This window comes from Marmota flaviventris, chromosome 3 (assembly GCF_047511675.1).
Source record: "Marmota flaviventris isolate mMarFla1 chromosome 3, mMarFla1.hap1, whole genome shotgun sequence".
Lineage (NCBI taxonomy): Eukaryota > Metazoa > Chordata > Mammalia > Rodentia > Sciuridae > Marmota > Marmota flaviventris.
Window position 1 is genome coordinate 59,726,466 of NC_092500.1, and position 26,352 is coordinate 59,752,817.

Genomic DNA, 26,352 nt, shown 5'->3' on the forward strand with positions numbered 1-26,352 from the left:
GGCCTTGAACTTGCATTCCTCCTGTCTTAGCCTCCCAAGTTGCTGGAATGATTATAGACATGTGCCACCATGCCCAGGATGGATTCCCAATTCTTAAGGAAAACAGCCACAGCTGGTTTGAGTATTATGTTTAATATAAGATAGTAGATTGACAGAGTTGGTGCAGAACTAAGAGTATCAGGTTCAGTTCTAGTCAATGAGTTTATAACCTAGGCACTTGAACAAAAAATTGGCCCTGCTGTCCCAAATCCTTTAAGACCATCTGCATATCACCAGCTTGGGGCTCCAAGACTGGTATCTTGCTACTTGGTGGCTTGAGTAGAATCCACATGTTCTGGATTGACAATGAATCTGGAGGCTGGTGCTAGGAATTATAGCAGGTGTATTTGTAGGGCAGGCTTGATGAAGGAGAGGACAGAACTGGACACAGAGCCCAGGTTGCTGGACATCTGCTACATGCAGTAGTCCAAAAGGCTCACAGCTTGAGAGTTTAGCCTATCTACCTTCCCACACATGTCTATCCTGTCTGACTGATCATGGTAGCAAAGAAGGTGACCAACCAGCTAAAGAAGAAAGATCTTTCCAAAAGCTGTATTTGGCATAAGCTAATGCCACTGCTAGTGCTGCCAGTGGCCAGGCACAGGTACAGAAGGCCCTGAGGAGTTGGGAGGAAGGGAGAACAATATGCAGAAAGAGCAGGAAATAGTCAGCTCAGGTCCCTGCCCCAGGAACCCAAGGGATAAAGGCCATGCAGTAAAGGGTAACATATGGTCCTTCTCTTTGGTCAGGCAAAGGCCCTAGTATGGGCCTGAAAGGCAAAAGGGCTGAAGAGTACAGGCTCAGCCCTGGGGCCCTGGCTTTAGGCTCATCATATTGGAGGCGGGGATGCTGTAAGAGGCAAGGCAAGAAGGCAGCCAAGTTGGGCTGGTCACCACCAGCTCCTAGGAGCTGCCCTTGTCTTTGTCATCCATCAGATCATACCTGGAGAGATAAGGAAAGGGCTCAAACAGAATGATGATCCTTATGTCCTTTTAAAAATGAGACATAATCCTAGGGTTCCTAATGTCAGAATCAATGGTTCTCAGTTCAGATTATATCCTTTTTCTCTTTCCTGAGATTGGGATTTCTTCTACCTAAATATTCAGCCCCAGCCCCACCCATGCAGACACTTACCACTGGGCTGCACCCTGGGAAAGGTCTATCTCAGCCAGGTCCAGCTGCACCTGGGTTGGAGGATGGTAGGGGATAAGATGTTATTTTGATGTGTTCAAAGACTGTGTCCCATCATCATTACACACTACTGGTCCCAAATAACTGCAGAGGTGATGGAGTCACCTCCAAAGTTTCACCTGGGATACTCCCCCATTATTAGTGCCTAACAGCCTTGGTCCCAGCAGCACTCCTTTCCCTGGCCATCTCTGCCCTCTTACCTTCCCCAGAAGCTCACGCTCTCTTGACATGAAGGAGGAGTTAGACTTCACCGAGACATCCAGCTTTCGCCTGAGGGCCTCATCTAGGGGCAGTTCCCACTCAAACCTGGGGAGGGGTGGGTGTTAGGGCCAGGGTGCCTCCCAAGCCTTTCACCTCTCTATCTGAATGCCCACTCACTGACCGTTCGTTGAATTCAGGATTGAGGGTCTTCTTCTTCTGCGAGGTCTTCCTCTTGGTACCTCGATTCTTGTCTGGCAGTAGCAACAGTGACACATAGGGGTCAGGGGAATCCCGTCCATTTTGTCGAAGGGCCCTGCAACAGGAGGCTGTAGGTGATGAAGTGATCGAAGGAAAGGCATGCAGGGAAGCTGGGGGACATGATGCAGGGGTCTCACCGGCAGCTGTGAATAATGCTGACCAGCTTCCGTTCTTCACTGTAGTACCATACTGTCAACTTCACCTGGCCCAGAGGCCCAGAAGGAGCCTCGAGGGGACTGTGAAGAAATGGAAATAGGTCTGGGAGAAGGTAACGCCTGGGGAGGCTTAAACTCACCCTCTATACTCCTACTGGTCTCCAGTCTTCTGTTTCAGCCCTTTACCTGTCACCACGTGTTAGGCGCTGCCGGAGCTCTGGAGCTGAGGAGGTGATGTGAGGGGGTCCCCCACCAAGCTCTGCTGCTTCACTCAGCGAGGAGGAGCTGTGGCTGGAGCTATGGCTATGAGCTTCCACTCCTGAGTGCTGGGACGCCAGGATCTGGGAGTAAGAAAGCTGTAAGCTGGGCATAGTTCTCCCAACTCTCGTGCGGTAAGGATACTGCCCTCTGTTCCCACCCTCTTGGTGTCCTTCAGCCAGAAAGGCCTTCTCCTCTCCCTCTAGGCCCACCCACCATCTCCTGGCACTTACCCCTAGCTGTGCTCTCAGTAGCACCTGCCCCTGACCATTGGTAAGTGCAAACCAACGGTCCAAGCAGAGCCCATCTGCCTCGAGGAGGTCAGAGAGGGGCAGGAATAAGGAGCCCAAGGCACCAGTCCCCTCGCCTCGAACCTGTGGAGCAACAGGGCTGTGTTCAGAGGCAAATGCATCATCAATACATTATTTTATCTGATGTTCAAAGTCTAAACACTTGGACACTTTGGTAGTTTTGTTAAGAGAAGTTTTGTGAAGGGCAAGGAAACCATGATAACAATTGCTGGTCCCTCTTTCATTCCTCTCTTATCCAAAGTAGAGTATACTATCTATTTCCTAAATCTTCACATATTTTACCAATAGTAAAATTTTTACCTGAAGAGTGAAGAGTGGCAAAAATGAAATGTTCCCTGTTCACCCTGCTCTCATTTCCATATTCCATATGTACAACTTTTAAAACCCTCCTGTTGGGCTAGATTGTAGCTCAGTTACACATGCTTAGAATGTACAAGGTCCTGGGTTCAATCCCAAGCAAATAAATAAATATAATTTATTTTTTGTTTTGTTTTTTTCTAGTATAATTCTAATATGCCGGGCTGGGGCTGGGGCTCAGCAGTAGTGCACTTGCCTGGCATATGTGAGGCACTGGTTCGAGTCTTAGCACCATAAATAAATAAATAAATAAATGTCTATCAGCAACTTAAAAAAATATATATTTAAAAAAAAAATTCTTGGGCTGGGGCTGTGGCTCAGTGGTAGAGCGCTTGCCTAGCATGCATGAGGCACTGGGTTCAATCCTTAGCACCACATAAAATAAACAAATAAAATAAAGGCATTCTGTCCATCTACAACTACAAAATTTTTTTTTAAATTCTAATGTGCCTGTATCTTTTTCATGATTTATCAACTTTATGTAGTGATTCCCTACTATGAAAGATGAGGAGTTGAGAGCTCATTTATACCTCTTCTCTACCTCTGCTAGCATTAAGTTAGGTTAATTAGAGAACCTGATAAGTATTTGTAGAGTAAATTTATAGTACCTGCAACTCCAGGCTCTCAGTGTGTGGCTTCCTGATGAGAAAGGAGGCATTCTCATCCCACACAGGGGCTGAGGTTTGGGAAACAGTCTGGTGGGGAGGAAGTGTTAAGATCAGTGGTTGATACTTCCTCCTCTCTTCTTTTCCCTCTATCTCTTAACCCTGCAACAGTTCCCAATACCTTGGTTTTATGGGCAGTCTCTCCCACGGTAAGAATAGCATAAGTACTAGGAGGTTTGGTGCCTTTTCGGAGCTGGAAAGAAAATATTGTGTTAGTCTTAAATTTGGACCTGGTTAAGCAGCTCCTTACCTCACAAATTATAGCCACAGCCAGTGGCCATGTCTCCATTTTCACTTGACAGCCATTACTGTCACAACCTTGGATAATCATCCCACCCTAGCACCACCCTCAAAAAGAAAGGAGCCATTTACTATTCCAAATTCACGAGGAACATTCACACCTGAAGGAGGTAGAAGGGCCAGGGAGCTGTGGGGTGTGGGGAACAGCTCTCACCGGCAAGTCCTCTGCCCGCTCCACATAGACTGACAGCAGGGCTGCCGCCAGCTCTGCGCTCTTCTGTGTCTGGATCAGACTGTTCACCTGTAGCACCTGGAGGAGGACACACAGGGGACAGAGGTGGGAACTGATAACCTAGTGTCGGACACAAGCCTTGGAAGCTGAGAAGAGCTCACCCTGCCTCCTCCTGGGTTCCTTTCTTCCTCCAGTCTCCTCCTTACCTCCTCTAACTCAGCAGCAGTGGGCCGGGGAGTCAGACGCTCCAGGCGCAAGTGCAGACGGCCAGATGGGACATCCTCCAGGGTCAGCCACTGTGGAAGGAGGCAGTGAAAAACTTGAGGATGTGGGGATAAAAACAAAGAGAACAAGGCTTGGGTCAAGATCAGAAAGGATTGTTGGTTCTAATCCCATGCCCACCTCATCAAGGAAGCCACTGTTTAGCACTGTGGTGAGACTCACTTTACATCTGTGGAGAAGAAAGATGAAGACAAGAGGCAGATGATCAAACCAACACTCCCTTTCCCTGAGGTCAGACTCCATGATTTACAGGGATCCAGCCTGTCTGCCCACTTGAACTCCCACCCTCTCACCTGCCCAGAAAGTCATCCTTGTCCAAGTCCTTGTCAAAGACTTCAACCTCTAACTCTTGGCCTGGAATTGATGTGACAATCACCTAGTGGGGGAAATAGGGTGAATGAACTCAGGGACATTTTACTACTAAGCTACTTCCCAACTTTTTTTGAGACAGGATCTTGATAAATTGGAGGCTGGCCTCAAACTTGAGATCGTTCTGCCTCAGCCTCCTTAGCTGTTGGGATTACAGGTGTGTGCCACCATACCCAGCTAGCAACTCCAGAAGTTTATGAACTACTCTCAGAACTGGGGGGGCAGGGAGAATGGGGCAGGCTGAGGCTCAGTCAATTCTGACCTCAAAAACCTCATTCCAGCGAGGGTTGAGATCTTCCCGAACAACACGGCTCCGGAAACTTCGTCCTGCCAGCTTTAGCTTGACATAGGGGTCTGACTTGCCCTTCACCAATCCCCCCAAGAAACGGTCTTTGGCAATCAGGTCCTGGGCCTCTAATACATGGAGCCGAAGCACATTCTGCAAAAAGGACAGATGGGGCACCAAGTGGCAGTTAAAGGAAACACAATTTCTCAGAACCATTGCTTACTTAGGGTATACAAATAGACCCTAGTGCTTTCCAGATATTAACTTACTTCAGTCCCAAAGTGGCTGTCAGGAGTTGTGTGACTGGGCCGAGGCGGAGCGTCAACACTGCTGCCTGTCTGGGGGCTCTCATTGTCTAGGTCCCAAGAACCAGACCCAGTGGGAAAGCAGATTTCTGATGAATTCAAGTACAAGATCTGGGAGGGTAGTATGGTTGCCAAATCAAGGAAGTGCAGTTAGCCATCAGCAGGCAAAGGTAAGCGGGGATTGGTAGACAGAGCCCTGGCTCTGACAGGGGAACCAGGTCCCTGACTTGGTTGGGCATATCTCTATAAGGTTGTTTTCACACCTATCCCCACCAGACCTCCCCCTGTCACATTAATCAACAAACTTTTTTTTTTTTCTATTGGGGAATGAACCCAGGAGAGCTTCACCCACTGAATCACATCCCCAGTCCTTTATTTTTCATTTGAGACAAGGTCTTGCTAAATTGCTGAGGCTGGCCTTGAACTTGAGATCCTTCTGCCTCAGTCCCTTGAGTTCCTGGGATTACAGGTGTGTGCTACCCCAACAAAAATTGCCCGATAGCTGCTTCTACATATACCAGCTCACTTAGTCTTAGCAGGCTCCCCTTCCTTACTCTGACTACTGAGGAATCCACAATCCTTTCCCCACCCCTCAGCACTTCTTCCATTTCCATACCCGCATGACTAGTTTCATGTAGAGCCTGGAGTTTAGGCCAGAGCTGCTGAGCTGGAACCACTGGTCCAGGGTAAGTTCAGGGGCAGTGAGCAGACGAGCCAGAGGCAGAGTTAGTGACCCTAAAGTCAGGGCCCTGGAGTCATCCTTCACCTACAGGTACAGGAGGAAGAAATGTAGTGAAGGAATTAGGGTAAAGGGAGACACATGGGAAATCATAACACAGCCCCAGTTTCATTCCTCTTTCTACCAACACAAACTTTTGTTCCCTTCAGAGCTATCTCTTTACAGTCCTCTAGCCATGCCAGAGTCCCTCTTACCTTTGCTCATTCTGTTCCCATTACTTGGAAAATTCTCATTTTCCTCCACCCTGCCTATTTAAATCCTACATATACTTCAGGGCTCAATTAAAAGTCTACTTCCGCAGGGTATGGTGGCACACACCCGTAATCCCAGCAGCTTGGGAGGCTGAGGCAGGAGGATTGCAAGTTCAATGACAGTCTCAGCAACTTAACAAGGTCCTAAGCAAGTCAGTGAGACCCTGTCTCTAAATAAAATACAAAAGGGGCTGGGATTTGGCTCAGTGGTTAAGACCCCCTGGGTTTAATTCCTAGTATAAAACCAAAACCCAAACTAAAACACTGGCCAGTAAGTGCTATAAAGGCAGACACTGTTTCATGCTTTTCTGTTTTTCTTTCTTCTTTTTTCTCTAATAGTGGAGATAGAACCCAGGGCCTTGTGCATGCTAGGGAGCACTTTACGACTGAGCTACATCATATCATTCATATAATGCTTCTTCTTGTTCTTGGCAATACTGGGGATTGAATCTATGGGTTGGGTGCTCTATCAACCACTGACTCTACCACTGAACTACATCTGCAGCCCTCTATATTATTTATTTCGAGACAATGTCGCCCAGTGGCACACATCTGTAATCCCAGCATTTGGACCTTGAGAGCTTGTTTGGAGGTTGTAGCAGGGGAGCGCAGCTACTCGTATACCCTTGACCGAAGAACGGTCGTCCTCTATCGGGGAAGGTCGTCCTCTTCGACTGAGCGCGCAGCTTCGAGAGGACGTACATGGAGCGGTGAGGGAGGAAGGGGACACCCGCCTAGCCAGCCAGATCAGCTGAATCAACCCTGGCGATCAATGGGGTGACAGATGTCGCAGCCAGATGGCCCTCACATCCTAATCCCAGCATTTGGGAAGCTGAGTCAGGAGGATTGCATATTTTTTTTTTTAGTTGTAGATGGAATTCATTCATTCATTCATTCATTCATTTATTTGTATGTGGTGCTGAAGTTCAAACCCAGTGCCTCACACATGCAAGGCAAGCAATCTACCACTGAGTTATAGCCCCAGCCCGAGGATTGCAAATTTGAGGCCAGGCTTGGCAACTTAGTAAGACCCTGTCTGTCTCAAAAATAAATAAAAAGGATTGGGATATAGCTCAGTGGTAAAGCACCTCTGGGTTCAAGCCACCATACTTAAATAAAAAAGGGGGTCTCACTAAATTTCCCAAGCTAGACTTAAATCTGTGATCCCCCTGCCTTAGCCTCCCAGCAGCTGGGAATATATTACATTCTGCCATCACATCTGGCAAAAATCACTCATCTTAAGTATACAACTGTCAATTATAAAAACTGATTCTGGGACTGGGGGGTGTAGCTCAGTAGTAGAGTACTTGCCTAGCAAACAAATGGTCCTTGGGTTCCATACTAAGCACCACACCACACACAAAAAAGAAAAGAAAGAAAGTAAATAGGGATCAAAGGAGAGAAGCAATAGCATAGATTTGGGAAAAAAGAATAAGGTGAATAGTGATTATCTCACCTGAACATCGAGCTCCTGGTTTCGAGGGTCTTGCAGGAAGAACCGGAAAGCTTCCTCCCATACTGGGCTGTTGGTGCTATAGACAGTCTGGAGATGGGGAGGATGGTATGAATGACAGCCCCATTCCCATTTCTCCATAAAGTACCTGCAGGCTTTCTGAAGGGAAGCCTTCATCTCAAGAACAGGGCCCCTCCCATGTCACACCCCCACATGTCCTGACTTTTACCTTGCTCTCATGAGTCACATCCTGAATTGACAGTTGTACCATGGGGTTGGGTTCCTTGTTCATCTTCTTCAGCTGTGGGGGTAGAATTCAAAGGTCAGCATCTTGGGAGTTTGGATTTTGGTGAAGGAAGGTAGGATCACACCAGAACTCTTCCCTGAGGTGGACCTTTGTGGAACCCCTGCATTACATGTCCCTGCTTCTACAGCAAGGAAGTCAGGGACATTTGAGTCCTCAGCAAAAGAGAGTATGGGAATGCTGCAGCCAAGGCTCCCCATTCATCCACACTAGAAGCAAACTCACAGGAAGATCTTGGGCCCGATCCAGGTAGACAACTAGGATGGCAGCTGATGGGGGATCTGGTCGAGACGAGACTCCCCGATTCCACTGTAGAACCTAGGAAACAGGAAGTAAAAGTCAGACCCTGTTTCTCTTAATCCTACTTTCAATACCTCTTCCCTGCTGGCTTCCTTTTTCCCCCGTATGGCTTACCTGCTCCAGTTTTTCTGCATCTGGCAAAAGTGACAGCCATTCTAGCCTCAGGTGAACTTGGCCTTGCCCACCTTGTAGAGGGAACCACTGAAGGGAGAAGTAGAAGAAAGTGAGGTGTAGTGGAGGTCAGATACCTACCCAACCACTTTCCCACCATTGAAGCAGCTAGTGTCTGCCAAAGGGTTCCATCTCTCCCATTTTTCTCTTTCCTCAACTTACATCATCCAGTACTCCAGCCTGTAATACCTTTCCTACATCCAGCTTCATTCTGGGAGGCAGGGAGAAGAAAAGGTATGGAGAGGGAGAAAAGGGGAGTGTTGTAATTTGTAGCATGTCAATGACCCTTCACTCACCCACCCAGAAATAACTGGCAGATCACCAACACCCTTCTCTGAGATATTTGTGTGTGTGTCCATGGGTGGGGAAGGAAAATAAAATGTGAATCCCAGTCCCAGAAAATGACTATAATTACCTCTGGGGTCTCAGAATCTTAACATAAGCAGAGACTTACCTGCCCAGAAAGTCATCTTTATCTGGATCCTTGTCAAACACCTCCACCTCAATTTCCTGCCCTGGGACCTCATGTACTATCACCTGGAAGCACAGATGGATAAAGGTCTCATGGGCTGCAACTGTGAGGATAATACAATCAGCATCTTCTCCCACAACCTCTCAGGGCCTTCCCATTTCGCACAGGCCTCCTCGCCCTTGGCTTCCTACCTCATATGTCTCTCCCCACTTAGGGTTGAGTTCCTCATCGATGACACGACTGCAGAATGTCTGGGTGCCCACACGCACAAGTGCATAGGGATCTGACTTGCCTTCAATTAGGCCCTTCACATATTTGTCCTTGGAACTCAGCCCTTGAGCAGCCAGCAGATGAATACGAATAATGCCCTGGGGTTAGGAATCAGTTGGTGAGAAACTTAAGAACCCAGCACAGGTTTTTTTTTAAAAGAAGGATCTATCTGAATGGGGAGAGGCCATACCCTGGGCAGAGGGGAACGCAACTGGGCCACATCTTGAAGGTCAGGTACAAGAGGCACCAATAGTCGGTTGGGCAATACAAGGAAGGCAGCAATGGAATCCATGATCATGGTGTCAGAGAGTGAGCTAAATAGGGGAGTGGAAAAGAAATATAGCCCCACCTTCCATTTTTCCCTCAAATCCAAATTTTTTACTGCAAAGAGAGACCTAAAGTTATAAGGAAGTCTTTTCTTGAAAATCCTTTTGCTACTCTTATATCCAAATTTCTCACCTACTGCTCTATATCTTCTTCATCACCATCCCAGCTTTTCTCTTTTTTGCCCTGCTTGAGCAGTCTTCAACCCTCTTTATTCCCTACCAAAATGCATGCTCTTCCCATAGAAGAAAAACCACAGTATTAAACTTTCAGGAATATTTTTCTTATCTCCCCAACTACAGGGGACAAGCTATATCTTTTACTGTTTTATAGTCCTTAAACCCTCAACCCAGGGCTAGGATACTTAGCAGGTGCTCAGTAAACCCATAATACCTAAGTCCTGGGATATCCAGCAGGTTAGTCATCCCTGTCCAGTTGATGTCCAGGGTCTGGAAGGAAAGGGCAGGGGGTCAGGCTAGCACCTATGGGTCACAGTCACACCCAACCAATAATCACTAGGCCTCTCCGCTTTTTGTCAATTGCCTTCTCACCCTCCAAATCCTGCTTCTCCACCGCCCCCCTCAATGTTTTCCCTTACCGGGCGTCGAATAAAGAACATTGACACAGCTCCCACAATAGGAAGGTCCCCCACGAGTGGCTCAAGAATCACCCGCAAGATGCCATGTAGCTAAGGCAAGAAGACCAAAGCTTTCCCTCAGAAAAGGCATGCAGACTTCCCCAACCTTGGTTTTTCCAACCTCCCACTTCCTCATATCCCATTAATTTCCCTCCCAATTCTAGTATGAGGGCTCCTGACATCTGTCCTACCTGCATGCCTTTTACTCCTGCTTTGCAGAAATATTTTTTTACTTCCACATCAATCTGCACATCACCTACATAGCTGAGGGTTGGTGAAGAAAAGAAAGAAGGTTAACACTAGGCTGAAGTGGGGTAGGGGGTGTGTGAAGCAGCCAGGAGTGACCAGGACCCACTGCAGGAAGAGTGATGAATGGCATTACCTAATGTTCAAGTCCAGCAAGATCTGGTCTTTTCTCTGACTAGGGTGAACTTTGACTCCTATGATGCGCAATGGCTAGAGAGAGAGGAAATCTCAAGAGAGGCAGAAGCACCTCACCTCAGCCTTCTCCAGCCTGCTCCCCTTCATCCTCCCTGTCCCATCTCCTCCTACATATACCTTTTCACCCAGTTCCACTCGTGTAAATGTAAAAGTTTGCAGATGAGGGTTAGATCCCCGAACAGCTGGGGCCACAGTTTCAGCCAGAAGTTTTTCCATATACTGGCCCAGGAAGGGCCAAACCTGTGCAACAATCTGGGAGGAAAGGGAGATGGTCAGAGGAGAGGCCCATTTACCCTCTAAAGACAAGTTCCTCCAGAATCCTACCCATGGGAAGTACTGGGGACTAGACTCAGGCTAGAATTAAAGTGTGGCAAGGCCTGGCCAAAGGAACAAATACCCATTGTCCCTTCATTGGAAATAAATATCAGAATAGTCCTCACCTTGTTTAGCCATTCAGCCTTTTCCACATCTGGGAAGCTGACCTGCAGGTAGGGAAGGCAATGACAGTGTCAAACACATCTTCCATCTATGTTTCCTAAGAAGTTTGTGGAATGCCCACAAGAAGAGGGAACATGCCCATACAACTGGGACGCCTCACACCCAGAACTGGCAGGGGTGGGAGTATCCTAAGGTTTCATTTCTCAGAATTTGGGGGATCTGAAGCTCTCAAATAAGGGGAGCCAGAAGGGCATGGGCCATGTAAAGATGCTTTGTGGATAGCTCAATGATGTGAAATGACAGCTGTTGGGTCAAAGGAGGAGTGGAGAAGGGCACATTGCTTCTGGAGGGAGAGGTCCTGTCAAATCAGAGCTGAGGGAATCCTGGGATTGACAAAATCCTGATTCCTTTGTTCAGCCTTCCCTTCTTCCTTTGGACTAGACTGGGACCTCCATCCCAAGCAGGTGAAAAAGAAAGCAAATCCTTAATGAGAGAGGGGCTAGAAGATCTGTTCAGGCTGTGTATGTGTGTGTGTGTGTGTGTGTGTCTGTCTGTCTGTCTGTCACTCTTACCTCTCTAAAGCATTTGTTTGCAGTTCTTCTTTGTCTGAAGGATAGGAGGACAATGGTATCTGCCTTCCCTCCCTGTGCAACCTCTCCCCCAACACACACACTGTTTTGGCTTTTTTTTTTTTTTTTTTTTTCTCCTTCTTTTTTTGAGTCAGCACTTAAATTGCTGAAGCTGGTGTGGAACCTTCAATCCTCCTGCCTCAGACCTCAGGCTCCTCAGTAGCTGGGATTACAGGTGTGAGCTACCTCACTCAGCTTTCCTTCATTGTCTTGGAAAAGGGATGCTGTGGCCTAGCAAATCCCACCATACCCATATACCCATATATACGTTTTCTTCAGCCCTTTCCTCAAGCATATCCTCTTTGTTTTTCTGTCTTCCTGGGTGACTCCTTTCATGGGAAAGGGCACCTGTGCTATGTATGGATGTATGGGATGAGGAGTAGCTGGAACAGACAGTTGCTGCCTAGGCTACAAGTCCCTAGGACCATTTCTCCTCCTTTCTCCTCTCCAGTCCAGCCTGGAAATGTGCCTATACGTGCGTAGTTTCAACTTGATTCCTCTCTTCTGCCATCTCCCACTAGACTGTACCTCTGCTGGGAGGAGCAGGAAGGGAGGCTAGGAGGGGCGGGTAAACCGCCTTGCCTCTGCAAGGCCAGAGAGAAGGCATCTGCCTCAGCACTGGAGAGGAGAGCAGAAATAAGGGTTTGGGTCAACCGAACAAGAGAACAAGCGCAACGACAATCCGGAAAAGGGTGGGGCCAGACAGGAGCCAGTGCAGTGGGGGCAGCGGGAATTGCAGTAGCACACTGTCCTCTTCCCAGCACCCGCTCCCTTGACCCAGCAGCCGTCTCGGCTACACTGCAGCCGGGCTGCTAGAGGCTGAAAGGCAACCGCAGAGGGTCAGTCCAGGTTTTGGGGATCACTTAAGCAATGCTCTGAGGGCTGGGGATAAGACCAGGAAAAGGGGAAAACCAAATAAAAAGTCTTGAGGAGACAAGGAAAGGGGAGGGAACCTCTGAGCAGTAATGGGGACCGAAATACCCAGGGGCAGAGTAGCAAGGGCGTCAGGGGTACCAACAACCAGGAGTAGCGTTCAAGATGGCCTGGCTTGGGACCAGATATTGTCTGGCTATTGCCCAAGAGTAGAGGAAGAAGTCCTGATTCTGTGAAAGGACCCGATTCGGGTGTGCGGAAAGGGTGGGTGGGGAGAGTTGGGTAGTCCTTCCAACTGTGGCGAGTCCCAACAGGCAAGAGGCTAGCGGGGCAAGAGGTATAAATCTGGGGCTCACTGTCCCAAGTTGGGGAGCTGACTCTAGGAGTAGGGGCAGAGCTCAAGAACAGATGGGGCTGTGCTGCACAAGGACTGAAGTGGGTAGCTCACCCAGGCAGGTAGCTCTCGATGACTCATATAAAGGGTTTTTGCTGTGAGCCGCTCCTCGTCGTCCAGTAGCTGCCTTGCTGCCCGAAGGCTCTTCTCTTTCTCGTCGCGGACCCGGCGCCAACCCAGGTACAGGGCAAGGCCGAAGAGTACAAAACCCACGCTGAGCCCCACTGCCCCAGCCAGGTACACGGGTACCAGCACCAACAATCGTCGCCCGAAGGAAGTCAGCACCGCCAGCACCTCACCCGCCGCGCCTGGGCCAGCAGGTGGGACCCCAGAACCTGGGTCCGGCTTAGTGTGAGCAGCAGGGGGCTGGTCAGGGGGCTCTGAGAGAGCAGCGGGCTGGTCCACCAGGTTGGAGCTGGGACTAGGGCCCTCTCCAGGAGACCGCTCCATGGTGCCAACTCTGGGAGGACCCTCCCGACGCAGTCACCGGCTAAAGATTTCCTAGTTTTGAGACCAGCTCCCCCCTTGCAAGCAGTGATCCCCAGGTTGGGGGAGGGGACCCAGGCCACGCCCCTATCCCTGACAGTTTGGGTTGGTTCGCGCTGCATTTACCGAGGTGGAGTCAAAAGGTTGAAACTCCGCCCGTCTTCTGCGGGAAAGGGAGCGAGCTTCGGAGAGGCAGGACCTCCCTGATTGGACAAGAGTGTCAAGATAAGCGGTCTGGGATGGCGGGAAAAGGAGGAAAGGGGCTAAAGGACGGCATTCTATTGGCTGTAAAGAGGAGAAGGAGCGGCACACTATTTAAAGCTGGGCGGGACTAAGTGCTCCTCCCACGTGGGATATAGCGCCTGTGGTATGACGTCATGCAGAGCCACAACGCCAATTACTCGGTTTTCAAGAGGAGATGGGTTTGCTAAGTTGAGGGGTTGTGGGTGGGTTAATATTTCCCTCCACCCATTCAGACGGTTGGGCAGGATTTAGTCTGGGATTCTTATATGTTCACTTTTCAACTTTTCCTAGTTTCGATTCTAAACACATTCCTTTATCCTTCAAAAAAAAAAAAAATTTTTTTTTTCCTGGCTGCCCTTATAAAAAGAAACGAAATGACCCTATTTGGAATGGATATGTTCGACGACGGATCCGGTCTATCCTGTTCCCAGTCCTCTACCTTGTCTGTGCAGTGTAAGGGCTGACTAGAGAAAACTAGAGAATCAGAGTTGAAATAATACAGCCTGGGGAGTGGGGAGTAAAGGAGTAAATAATTGAGGCTTGATTTCCTTTTGAAAATCTCCAAGAGTTGCAAATGCCCGGCAGATCTTTATTATAGATCGAGACCAAATTGGCCCCAAGAAGGGGGGAGGACTCACTGCAGAAATAATTACAAGAAATTCCAAGAATTTCTTGACTTTGAGGAGCTTCTAGGACATTAAAATGAGAAATCGAGATAGTGAGAGGATTCAGTTTCTCATTTTTCTGAATTAGAAGATTTGGAATATAGTCAGGTGTAGAATTAACATATTCTACATAGTACTGTGTAGGTTTAGGAAGGAAAAAGTTCAAGGTACACTGATGACTATTGTTACCAATTTACTTGCCTTAGAAATATAGTGTTGTCCAGGGACCTAGAAATTAGATTAATTGGAAACTAAGGGAAGGTTTTATCATAAAATGATTACCTCTTAACGACGCACATATGGTCTTGTGTAATTTAGTCTGATGCAGCAGGGGAACTAGAGTTGGTTATTGGGGAGAGACGAGATCTGCAGCTGGAAAATTTTATCTGGCTCTGCAGGGCATAGATTTCATCAGGCTGTTTCATCAAAGCTACTTAAAGCTTCCCTCCCTTAATCTTTTCTCACTTCCCTTTCTGTACTTCCCTGGGGCTGCCAATATCTAGACTGCTTTACTCTGTGTGCTGAACGGTATAAAGAATAATTTTCTATCTGATGCCCATGTTCTCCATATTCCCAGAGATGAACAGGTAGAAAAGGGAAACAAGCAGCTTGGAGGAGGGAATGTGCTTTGAATTGATGAAGCAGAACTACAGCTAGGAAATGAATAAACCTCCTTAGAAGATGACTCCCTAGAAAATGAAATTTGCTGTTAGGGATGGGATTCCAAAGGCTGGAGAAATGCGCAAAGTGACCTGTGGAAGCTCCTTTCCAAAACTTCTGCCCTTCTTCACTCCATCCAGATTATCAGACCCTCCTACTTAAGACATAACCTCATCCTCAAAAAGGTTTTTGTCCCAACTGGGAACCGGGAACCACCGAATTGGCAGCCAAAATGAAGGTAACAGCACAAACAGGGTGGGTCTCCACCCACTGACAATTCTGCTTCCCAGGTGCCACCTGGTGGTGAAAAGTAGTAAGCGGCTAACAGGAAGGGATGGCCATTTGTTAGAGGAAGTGTCTTACAGGGTGGAGCTTCAGGGAGGGGAGAGATTATCTACACTTCCTGGACTTGAAATCTATAATTGCTTTCTAGGGGAGACAGAGGGTCAGATGTGGTATTCTGGTCTCAGCCCACTCATAAAGATGGGAAAGCAACAGGTTGTGAGGATATTTTCTTCTGTATTATTTACTGCCAGGTATTGGTTATCCCATCGTTGGATGGCTCTATCAGAACTCTTTTATAACAAGTCTGGAGTTAAGACTGAATAGATTCTTGACCCCATTACTTACTAGCTGTGGAACCCTGGACAGATTGATCGATCTATCTATCTATCTAATCTATTTATTTTATTTATGGTATCAGGGTGCTTAAGAGGGTCTTAACCACTGAGCCACATTCCCACCCTTTTTAAATTTTTGAGACAGGGTCTTGTTAAGTTGCTTAGAGCCTTGCTAAGTTGCTGAGGCTGGCTTTGAACTTGCAATCTTTCTGCTTCAGCCTCCTGTCCTCCCAAGCCACTGGGAGGCGTGCACCATTGTACCTGGCCAGATTACTTTTTAAACCTGCTTTCTCCTCTGCAAAATGTAAGGTAATATCATCCACTGGGTCAGTAAATACTTCATGGAAAATGTCTTGCACAGTACCTTGCCTTACATTAAGCACTCAGAAATGCTAGCTGTTATTCTAGAACTCCCTGTTTATTTCCTGTGCAGCAACATAGGACCTTTTTCCTTTTGGCAGCCCTTTAAACATTTGAAGACATCTATTGAATTTCCCCTCAGTCTTCTCTTGCCTTCCCACCCCACTCCCCGCCCAGCTACTACCCCTCTGCCTTGTCAATGTCCCTCTTTAAAATTTATATTAAAGCCGAGAGTGGTGGCACACACCTTGGGAGGCTGACACAGGAGGATTGAAAGTTGAGACCAGCCTCAGCAACTAAGTGAGGCTCTAAGCTACTTGGTGAGACCCTGACTCAAAAAAATACAAAAAAGGAATGGCTCAGTGGCAAAGCGCCTCTGGGTGCAATTCCCAGGACCAAAAAAAAAAAAAATCAGAAGAACACACAATAGCTGGGCATGGTGGTGCACACCTATAATCCTAGCAACTCAGGAGGCTGAGGCAGAAGCACAGCAAGTTTGAAGCCAGACCTGTCTTAAAATAAAAAATAAAAAGGGCTAGGGATTTAACTCAGTGGTAAAGCACACCTGGGTTCAAGCTCCAGTACTCCCCCACACCAAAAAAAGAAAAGGAAAAAAAAAAAAAAAGAAGAAAAATTCACAGTACTTAGAAATAGTTCCATGAAGTCCATGAAGCTGGGCGCAACGGTGCATGCCTACAATTCCAGTGGCTCAGGAGGCTGAGGCAGGAGGATAGTGAGGTTCAAAACCAGCCTCAGCATTGGCAGGACAAGGCGCTAAGCAACTCAGTGAGACCCTCTCTCTAAATAAAATACAAAAATAGGGCTGGGGATGTGGCTCAGTTGTTGAGTGCCCCTGGGTTCAATCCCAAGTACCAAAATAAATAAATAAATAAATAAATAAAAAAGGAAACGGTTACATGGTTCCACTTAGGCAGAACACAGAACTACTTTATTTACAACCCACATGACTAAGGCTCAACTATCCCTATGGATCTCCTAAAGATGTACCTAGAACCTAGTATGCTCTTAATATTTATGAATTGACATTATGAGGACTATTAAAAAAAAAGTTATTGTGGGGGAATTAAGCAAGCACTCTGCCAATCTCTGCCAATGAGCTATACTCCCATCCAAGATCTTAATTTTTGTAGCCAACTGGAAGTCCCAGACCCTCAAGTGAATTAAACATTATTATTCAGTCAAGCTCAAGGCTTTATCCTTAAGCCATATTTTGAGGGAAGAAGGGTCCAGTGTTTACTCAGTCCAAATTATGGGCTTTTTCATTATTATTTTATTTATTTATTTTTCAATCCCCAGTAGTACTAGGGATTGAACCTGGAGCCTTGCACAAGCGTTCAACCACTGAACCATATACCCCCAGCCCTTAAATTATGTTTTTCTAATATTCTTATCAAAGTTGGGGTATTACCTCCACTTTTAAAAAAATAATATAAAACGTAGCCACTGGGCATATCACCACAGTCTAGAGATTTCTTGAACATGAATTCTCTAATCATCATTCATTAGCTACTAATGTTCATTACCACTGAATTACATCCCCAGCCCTTTAAAAAACAAAAATTCTAGTTGTAGATGGACACAGTACTTTATTTAGTTATTTTTATGTGGAGCTAAGGATGGAACCCAGAGCCTCGAACATGTGAGGCAATTGCTCTACCACTAAGCCACAACCCCAGCCTCCCCAGCCCTTTTTTTTTTTTTTTGAGATAGTCTTACTAAATTGCCAGACTGGCCTTGAAGTTGCAGTGTTCCTACCTCAGTCTCCCAAAAGTAGTTTGGATTACAGATATGTGCCACTATGCCCAGCTCCATAATTTTTTTTTTATTTGCGATGATTCACAAGTGAGAGGCTCCTGACATCTGGTAACTAACCTGATACAGCCAGCCACGCTATGGAATCACTTGGGTTGACCTGGTGCTCACAGCTAAGCCAATGAGTTCTTAGGTTGGATACAATCTCACAAAACACCACATGAGACAAAGTCACTCAGTGACTGTGATGAAGTGAGACCAAAAAGCAAGATCATTTCACAATGTCTTTTAAGCACAAAATGATCAATGTGCAAACCACAAAATAGAAACATCCCCAACTCCCAAATGCAGCCTTAGCTTCATTCTAGTCTGCCCTCTTTCTAATTAATAACCATAGAATGACCCCTGCTTCCTTTGGCAGCACCCACTCCAGAGGATACCCACTTCCTTGAACCTTTCCCAAAATGTCTTCACCAAAGTCCAAGTCCTCTGAGACCTTTCTAACACCCTCTTTGCTGAGACACACCATGATTCCTAGTGGTATAATCAATCTCTCCTTCACTGCAATAAGCATTGAACTGTATTTGGTGTACTACATGTATATTCCTGGTGATCTTTAGCTGGAGTGCATGAATACAAGACATACAATGTCCACAGTTTCCCAAATTCACTTCTTTGGAGATACTTGACAAGAAGGAAATAAGGTTGGGACCTGACTTGAGAATTCATGGTATCTATAATTATATTCCTCTCTAAATATTCATAAATCATCTTTTTTAATAATCCAGAATTGTGCCAGAAGATGAACATTAAACTTATCAAGTGTTGTTTCTAAAATTCATAAACAATACTTGCCCACGTTTTTTGTCTTTAGGCCACCCCCCATCTTTATTTTGAGACAGGGTCTCACTATGTTGTCTAGGCTAGTCTCCCAACTCCTGGGCTCAAGTGACCCTCCTACCTTAGCCTCCCTAGTAGCTGGGACTACACGCGTGTGCCACTGCTCCCGATTTCATTTTTTTAAGTGACCAGCCTTGATCTAGCCCACCATCTCCAACCCCAGGTGTATAATCTGAGTGATTAACCACACCAGAGCAAAAGGCAGCAGGAGATACAATTAAGGAAGCACATCCAGGACCATTTTCTCTACCCCCAATTTTAGAACAGATACCTGAGTTGTTTCCCCTACGTCAGCCATGAGCTAAGGAGAGACTGAAGTTTGGCTACTGGGCCTCTGGACTTAATGACCCTTAAGTGGATTTTAAACCTCTGGTCCTTTATGCAGATAGAAGAAAGAAAGGGATAAACCCTGAGGCTTGTGTCCCCAGAAGAACTCCCTTTTCCCAGCACCTCCCAAGCCTTGAAGGCTTAAGAGACTGGCCACTGAGAAAGGGCTGGGGTAGAAGGGACAGTAAATGCCATCAACAACTAAGAGAGGTAACTGCCACCTGCCTTGCTCTTTGAATAAGGGAAGGATTTGTCAACTACATAACACCTCATCCCCATTTCTCAGCACATACACCCTCTTTAGTACTTGCCCCCCTAAATGACCCTAGGAGCCCTGGTTACTAAGGCAACCTGGGAACAGCACATGCAGACAGAGATCAGAAACAGATGGGACTATTTTTAAACTAGACTAGGTGGCTCCAATGCTTTTCCCCACAAAGTGCTTTCCTCAAAGCCCCATTTGGTCTTGTTCTGCATACCTACCCTTTGCTGATTTTCATCCAACTTACCCAAGCTTTGTGAGGGTGGGGTCCTTACCCCATTTTGGCATGAGACCTACTTTATGCTCCCTTCTTCCAGAAAATTTCTAAGCAAGTTTTCACTGCCTCCATTTGTTAAAAATAATTGCTCTTTTATTTCTTTGGAAAGTAGTGGGCCCTGCCCTACAGATTTCCAGGCCAAGCTAGGTATGTGAAGGCTCCCCTAGTCTTTGAGCTGGAATACTATGGTCCCGATCTCTTCAGGGGCCCAGCAGTAGTTCCTGTATTATCTAACCCAACTGGGCCCCAAATCGTCTCCTATGAGGCCTTCTCTCCTGGCCATCCACTTCCCAATTCTTTCCTGGCTCTCCCTCTGTGTGGGGATTTTTTTTCTTCCAAAACCAGTGCTAGGACCTGTGCTGTTCACAAGAGGACAAAATCAAGGATGTCCCCAACTTCTGTAAGAGGACATATCCCCTCACTTAGTCAGTCCTTCCTCTCACTGGTTTCAGTCTGCATTCCTATGAAAGCCCCGACTTGATTGAGGCCTGAATAAAGGACAAGAAGACCCCCTTAAAAGGGTGGTGACAGAACACACCAACCCAACCCCACCTCAGGAAATGCTCCTCAGAAGCATACTCCTTATAGTCTCTTGTCCTAGTCCTTGAGTGAGCCCTTCAGACAGGGCCTGGGAGGGCTAGGGGGGTAGGTAAGGACCCCTCAAACCCAGCCCTGAGAGGCTATACCAGGGGAGTATCCATTAGCCCCATCAATGTGGCATGGCTGTGATGCGCATGCTCTGGGAAGCAATGGGGTAAGTCACCATGGGAGTGGTGGTGTGGCTCATTGTGATTCCTGCCAAGGGTTGGGCCATCGATACAGCCACAGGAGCCACAGGAGCCACAGATACAGCCACAGGAGCCATGGAGACAGGTGGTGGTGCCATTCCCTGGGCGATTGTTTGAGCCAGAGCAGCTGACAGTGGTGTGATCTCTGGGTTCAAGTGTGGGGGTGGGGGTGGTGGAGCAGCAGGAGGTGCAGCATTAGTTGGGGGAGCAGCTGGAGCTCCAGTGGGGGCCACCAGTTCTTGCTGGGACACAGGACGAGGCTGTAGAGCCTGGCTGCTGAGAGTAGTGTGAGTCTGGGCAATGCCATGATTAAAAGTGGCAACAGTGCCCACAGTGGGGGCCAGAGTTTGCTCAGTTGCTGGTGCAGTAGAACTCAAGGTCATGACCTTGGCTTGATTGCGGAACTGGGCATTTTGTTCCAGAAGTACCTCATTAGTAGCCAACAGGTTGCTGACCTGCTTCTTTAGCTCTTCTACACGCTTCCTGAGCATAGCATTTTCCTCCTCTAGCAGTCTGCATTCTACTCCTCGGGGTGGAGCCAAACTATATTCATATGATTCAAAATGGGGGCCATCAGGAGGGCAGCATCCACCTCTCCGGCGCTTGGGCCCTGGCTCATGGTCCTCAAAGCCCCTGTCAGGTAGGTCATAGATATCATAGAGATCATGGCGTCGTCCTGGGGGCACTGAGCCTGTTGAGCCTCCACCACCAGTACCTCCTCCACCTCGAGCATCAAACTCAAAATCCCTTTGCAGGTGACGGAACTTGCACTTGGCTCCTCTCTGACAGTCACCCTTGAGAAAGTCACGGCAGATAGGAACCTCCTCCTTGCCATTTGGTAGGTCAGCTGGTGAAAGCCCCAGGCCAGCAGCTACTTTCTGCCTCAGCCGAGGTGGAAGCTCTCCTGTCTTCTTATAGCCATCCTCATCCTCCTTGGAACCATGAATGAAACGGCAGTTTGGGCGGCTACACTCTTTGTTCTGGAAGTCATGGCAGAAGATGAATTCATTTTTGCTTACCCCCAAGTTGGATACCTCACTCATGTCTGGGTGGCGATATCGACAACGCTTTCCTCTCTTGCACACATTCCTCAGGAAGTCTCTACAGATGGCATCTGAGCTGGCCCCACCAGTGCCTGCTGCTGCTCCAGTGGCCTCCTCACTGCTACCACCTCCAGGGCCTCCACCGCTGCTGCCGGTACCGTTGGTATAGCTGTCCCGGTCAGGCATTCTGGCCCCCTCCAACTCAGGGCCTTCCTCCTTCTCTTGCCACTCTTGGTGACTGCTAAAAAAAGAGAATTGTATTATATAGGAGTCCTTCAGAGATCCCACTTGTCCTGACTATAGAGCAGACAGTCCAGTAGGGCAATGGCTTTGTAGATGGTACATGTAAAGAATGAGAATTCTGGCTGGACTGGTTGATTTGCCAGAAGTCCTGCCCAGGCTGTTGTGCACCTGGTCTTGGTCAGAATGATTCACACTTGCCTGGCTAACAGAGGAGGGAGTTGGGATGAAGCCACCTCATCTCACTAATGGTGATAGGTCAGGGGTAGTGGCAGAGGGAGAGCATAGTGTGGATTTTATCTTCCCTTCTGGGCTGACCTTATTAAAGTTGTGGAAGTGAAATTAAAACTGCTATTGGTTTCTGAATAGGTTGGGAGGAGACCGGGAATAGTGCCCAAGCTGGGCTGCTTAGCTGCTAGGACTTGTGGAGATGGGACACTGGTAATAAAACGTCTCAACTCTTTTCCATGAAATCTTAGGGGAAGGCTCTGAATGCATCGTATCTCTAGAACCCAAGAAATCCTGGGTAAAGGGATTGATGTCACCAGTTTGAGGGTAGTCCCTAAACCTACCAATTTTTAATATCCTTTTGTAGTCTACTATCATTCTCAATTCCAGGAAAATCAGCTTCCTCCACTTTAGGGGAGGAGTTCTAAGCTGGAATCTCCACTTCTGGACCCCCTAAACATTGGTAAGGTCAAGATAGGAAAGAGTTAATGTTACAGGAACAAGTGACCTTTCTTTTTCTATTCCCCACCCACCTTTTACCTCTCCATGAAAAGATCCCACTGACATCAAACCACACCATCCCTTACCCCATAAAGATCCTTTTATTTATAGACTCTATAAAAGCTTTTTAAGTCTCCTATTTCCCAAGAGAGCTCTGGAATGTCAGTCCACTGCCCTAGTTATAGCCCTCCCCTCTCTCCACCCCCAAGAAGACAGGGAGTCCCTGCCACCACGTGTCTTAACTTCCTAAACCTTTCCTAGGCAGTGTTCAGGCTCCCTCTGCTGTTCAAATAGGAAAATTTCATATTATTTCCCCTTAAACTTAGGGGAATCTCTTCTGATATCTCTGGACAGTCTACTGACCTATCTTGGTCTTTATATCTTCCTAAATAACCGACCAGGTCAGAGGCCAGAGTTACACAAGAATCTATATTTAAAAAAAAAGATCCTCTTCCTTCAAATGGAGGTAGCCCTAAAATAATAATGGTAAAAGATACAAACTTACTGAAAGGAAAATGACCAAATGATCCATGTGTTGCAAATACCACCAGACAGATAACTTGGTATGATACTCCACCCCACCAAACTCTCCCAGAATTGATACCTGAGGTAGCTCAGGTGAAGTCCGGGGCTCCTGTGGGTCTCCACCTCCACATCACTGCTGGGTTCTGAACAGAAAAAAAATAGACACGTGGGTGGGAGAAAGAGTAAGAGTGGAGGACCAAGAGGTGGTTGTCAACCAGAAAGAACTCTGAAAACAGTAAAAGCACTGGAAACTTAAGAATTTCCTTAGGGTTCAAACTGAACTTCACCTGTCAAAGGGAGAAGTCGCCAGTAAGAGGAGTAAGAAATAGAACTGATTCAGAAAACCTGAAAGGATGGACTGAAAAACCTGTCCTTCAGTGAACCAAAGGGTGAGGGGGAGCCCTGACTCAAGATGAAGGAGGACATAGGGACCAAAGCCCTGCTTAGGACTGGAGTTACGAATGTTAAATGGCAGCAACTGACAGTGCAGCGGGAAGGCAGATTAGACTTGGGGGCGGTGATTATGACGCTTCCAAGCACCCTAGAGTTTGCGAAAAGTCTAGGAGTTTCCCTGCAGCAAGTCTTCTAGGTTGGTAGGTTCCATGTAGCGCTGCGCTCACTCAGCAGAGGACCAGGTGAATAGGACATTAAGGAAACACAAAGTAAAGCGGGGAAAGGGAGCCCTAGATGACATCAAGCTGAGATGGGCAGGGCTGTGACGTCACGGAGCTGGCGTTTGCTCGCTAAGCGGGGTCAGTCAGAAAATGGGGTCTTCCTGGGGTGTGAGGAAGAGCCAGCTCCATTCTGAGGGGCTTGTGAGGCCCGGCAGAGCCCAGTCGCTGGGCCGGCCGACTCCTCCCCTCCGGGCGCGGCCTCCACCTAAGTCTCCCGCCTCCCTCACCTGCCGCCGCCGCCGTAGTTGCTGCTGCCGCCTGCCGGTCCTCTAGCTTCGACAAAGAGCCGCCCACCCTGTCGCTCTTCCGCTTCCTGCGGAAGAAGTGACGCTCTAGTCACCAGACCCGGAACTACACTCTATAGTGCGCGGAGTAGTTCAGAGAAGCGACACAGGAAGTTCCCAGCAAGCTTTGCGTGTTGCCATGGCAACCCGTTTTAACACCACAGTGAAGTACTCCTCAAGCACAATTCCGCAAGCGTACGTCCCAGGCCAAGTAGGGGTGATGCCGGAATTTTCCCAAAACCTGCCCGCGAACCTCAAAAAGGTTTCAAACGCACACAACACCCTCCTCAGCTCCATCCATATGTAGACCACATCATACACCCCAGGCTTTGGCTTTATGTGTTTCTTAGCATTCTCCACAGCACAGGCAGGGAACCGGTACAAACTGTATGACAGAATGCCCACCCAAAGGAATCGAAATAAAACACGGAAAAAACGATTTGAATTCTTCAGCTAAAACAGAAGGGATGATTTATTGTACACGCGTTACACTGGCCACAACTGAGAAACGAGTTAGTCCAGAATGCCAAAGGTCCCGGGCAAAGGACCAACAGGGGATGTTAAAAGCAAGGTGGGTCTTCTCTCAGTGGTGATCTTGAAGACGAGGTGGCGATGTAAGTTCTTAAATCCACCGAGACAAAATGTGGACAGTAGGAGGCAGCCCAACTTGTACCAACGTCCCCGGCCCCTGGCACTCCTTTGGCCTCCACGGTGCACAAGCTAGTTTACTTGGACCTCTGCCTCATCTTTCTTCTTTTGCGCTTCAGCCTGAAAAGGAGACACAAGAATACATCTGCCCACACACACACACAGTTGTTTTTCCTTCCCACATTACCAACTGTCCTGTGTTCAGTCCCTGGTTTGCCAAGGCAATGCTCTGTAACATTTTTCTCCTACAGTTTTCTTCAAGTTTTACATTTAAACCAAATGTTCCTAGGCGACTTTTTTCAAGGTGAATCCCCTACCATCCTCACCCTGGGCTGATTATGTTAACATACCTGCGCATTCGCTTCTTCCTCCACTAGAAATCAATCACAAGAGACATAAGGGGGGAAAAAAAGAGAATGTCTTATTAAAAGGTTTAAGTAAGGCTTTTAGTCCACTATTTAGAATCGGATAGGTTCCTCACCAAATATTAAAGCCTGGTCACAACAATCACATCAGTATTAGACACATTTACATTCGCATGAAGCTCCAATTCTGCGTTTGTCTACACTTGCCCTACCCAGGACTTCGCTGTCTTCTGCTTCTCCTCCAAACTATGCTACCTTCTCCCACCATTTCTTGGGCACTTTTGAGAACCCAGCAATTGGAAACTATGGCGGACTTTCCTTGCCAACTCCTACCTCCCCAAGTTCCCTGGTAGGGACCGCTCACCTTGGCTCTCATGGCGCAGAGGTTTCTACAGGGAAAGAGAAAAAGGCTAGAGTTAGTTTGCTGTGATGATGGTAAATATAGAGCTCAGATGTTAACGGATTGTACGCGGAATCCAGACAGACATCACTAACACTTACCCGAGAAGATGGCGCTAAGGCCGAGAGAGCGCCAAAGTTCCGCTTGCAGCTATTTAATGGAACGATCGTAGTCGTCACTTCCGCCGGCCGGCCCTGCCCCTAGAGGTGGGGCTGCCCAATGAAAGCAATAATGGCTTTCTTCCGCCCTCAGTTAAGTGATCCAGCGGTTTTCTTGGGTAGCAGAGTGTTTTGAATGGGAGTTCCCAGTTTCCCCCTCCCCAGCCATTTTTGAGGACTTCGTATTATTTCAGCGTGGACATCTATTTCCAATACAGGACCGAGACATGCAGACGGGAAAAAGATAATGGCTTCCGCCTTCCCTCATTGCTTCTTGGGAGTTGCAGTATCTTAGCGAAGTCCTCCATTTTATTATGGATTGGTGGGGGCTGTACAAAAAATTCTGATGTATTTTACTGGTTTGTTTTATTTTCTAAGGTAATTTGCTGCAGAGAAATTTGATATAGGAGCTTGCAGGTTCTTAAGAACATGGAAGGATGTAAAGTGGGGAGTCAGGAGGCTAAAAAGAGACCCTTATCACTCACTGTTTGAGATACGTCAACTTTTTTCTACAACTTTTTTCAACAACAATGAAATGGCTGAGTGTGGTCTTTCCCCCACAAGGCCTGAGATAGAATGTCACTAGAGACTCCTGGTCACAATTGTTGCATAATTTGTACAGAAAACTGTTAGGGTTGTTTTTAATTTTTGAGATTGGGGATTGAACTGAAGGACACTCTACAACTGAGTTACATCCCCCAGCCCTTTTTATTTTTTATTTTGAGACGGTTCAAATTGCCATGGATCCTCAAATTTGCAGTCCTCCTGCCTTAGCCTCCGGAGTCGCTGAATTACAGACTAGGGAATGCAAGATTAGCTAACATCTTTAGGGAAAATATGACATTTGATGTTAAAGAACCTTAATCTTATGGTATAGTCAGGTGAGATACACTGAAAACAACCTAAAAGATTTGGATACAGAGTAATTAAGGATAAAAAAGAACCCTTAGCCAAACAAGGCATTTTACCACTTAAAATAGTTAAGATTTTTGTGTCTATAATTCCTTCTTCTTTTGAGCGGTTTCCCAAGGTTTTTAAAACTAAGGGTTCTTGTTCCACATGTTTAGGTAGTTCTAGAAT

General features: G+C 47.2%; 2 protein-coding genes and 1 long non-coding RNA gene across 4 annotated transcripts; all 3 read right to left on the bottom strand.

Annotated features, from left to right (window-relative positions):
- Positions 1-113: 113 nt before the first annotated feature.
- On the bottom strand, positions 114-13,482 carry Esyt1 (extended synaptotagmin 1). The gene is made up of 31 exons (XM_027926879.3): positions 12,900-13,482; positions 10,952-10,993; positions 10,629-10,763; positions 10,453-10,526; positions 10,262-10,334; positions 10,032-10,121; positions 9,827-9,882; positions 9,300-9,423; positions 9,031-9,207; positions 8,822-8,904; positions 8,530-8,578; positions 8,311-8,397; positions 8,122-8,214; positions 7,822-7,893; positions 7,596-7,682; positions 5,766-5,915; positions 5,114-5,260; positions 4,821-4,997; positions 4,483-4,565; positions 4,310-4,358; positions 4,114-4,203; positions 3,890-3,985; positions 3,557-3,628; positions 3,379-3,465; positions 2,336-2,476; positions 2,031-2,185; positions 1,827-1,925; positions 1,613-1,744; positions 1,431-1,536; positions 1,174-1,223; positions 114-981 (listed from the first exon to the last, which is right to left on the bottom strand). The coding sequence occupies exons 1-31, from the start codon at positions 13,293-13,295 to the stop codon at positions 942-944; spliced, it is 3,312 nt and encodes a 1,103-aa protein (XP_027782680.2). The 5' UTR covers positions 13,296-13,482; the 3' UTR covers positions 114-941.
- Positions 13,483-17,466: 3,984 nt separating this feature from the next.
- On the bottom strand, positions 17,467-23,713 carry Zc3h10 (zinc finger CCCH-type containing 10). 2 transcript variants are annotated; one of them, XM_027926898.2, is made up of 3 exons: positions 23,645-23,713; positions 22,823-22,886; positions 17,467-21,487 (listed from the first exon to the last, which is right to left on the bottom strand). In XM_027926898.2, exon 3 carries the CDS (start codon positions 21,433-21,435, stop codon positions 20,128-20,130), a length of 1,308 nt encoding a protein of 435 aa, XP_027782699.1. In that variant the 5' UTR covers positions 21,436-21,487; positions 22,823-22,886; positions 23,645-23,713; the 3' UTR covers positions 17,467-20,127. The 2 variants fall into 2 exon arrangements, with proteins under 2 accessions (XP_027782699.1, XP_027782688.1); XM_027926887.2 differs by having other exon boundaries at positions 17,467-21,490.
- Positions 23,714-24,146: 433 nt separating this feature from the next.
- LOC114087223 (uncharacterized) lies at positions 24,147-25,230 on the bottom strand. The gene is made up of 3 exons (XR_011706919.1): positions 25,216-25,230; positions 24,700-25,103; positions 24,147-24,469 (listed from the first exon to the last, which is right to left on the bottom strand). It is a non-coding gene; the product is annotated as an uncharacterized lncRNA (long non-coding RNA).
- Positions 25,231-26,352: the final 1,122 nt, after the last annotated feature.

Excerpts from the sequence above, each read along its gene's own strand:
- Esyt1 (XM_027926879.3), bottom strand. The coding sequence starts at position 13,295 with ATGGAGCGGTCTCCTGGAGAGGGCCCTAGTCCCAGCTCCAACCTGGTG. Across the intron at positions 9,883-10,031 it reads TGTTCTTTATTCGACGCCCG|ACCCTGGACATCAACTGGAC; the intron begins GTAAGGGAAAAC and ends CTTTCCTTCCAG. Across the intron at positions 8,905-9,030 it reads AGTGGGGAGAGACATATGAG|GTGATAGTACATGAGGTCCC; the intron begins GTAGGAAGCCAA and ends CTGTGCTTCCAG.
- Zc3h10 (XM_027926898.2), bottom strand. The coding sequence starts at position 21,435 with ATGCCTGACCGGGACAGCTATACCAACGGTACCGGCAGCAGCGGTGGA.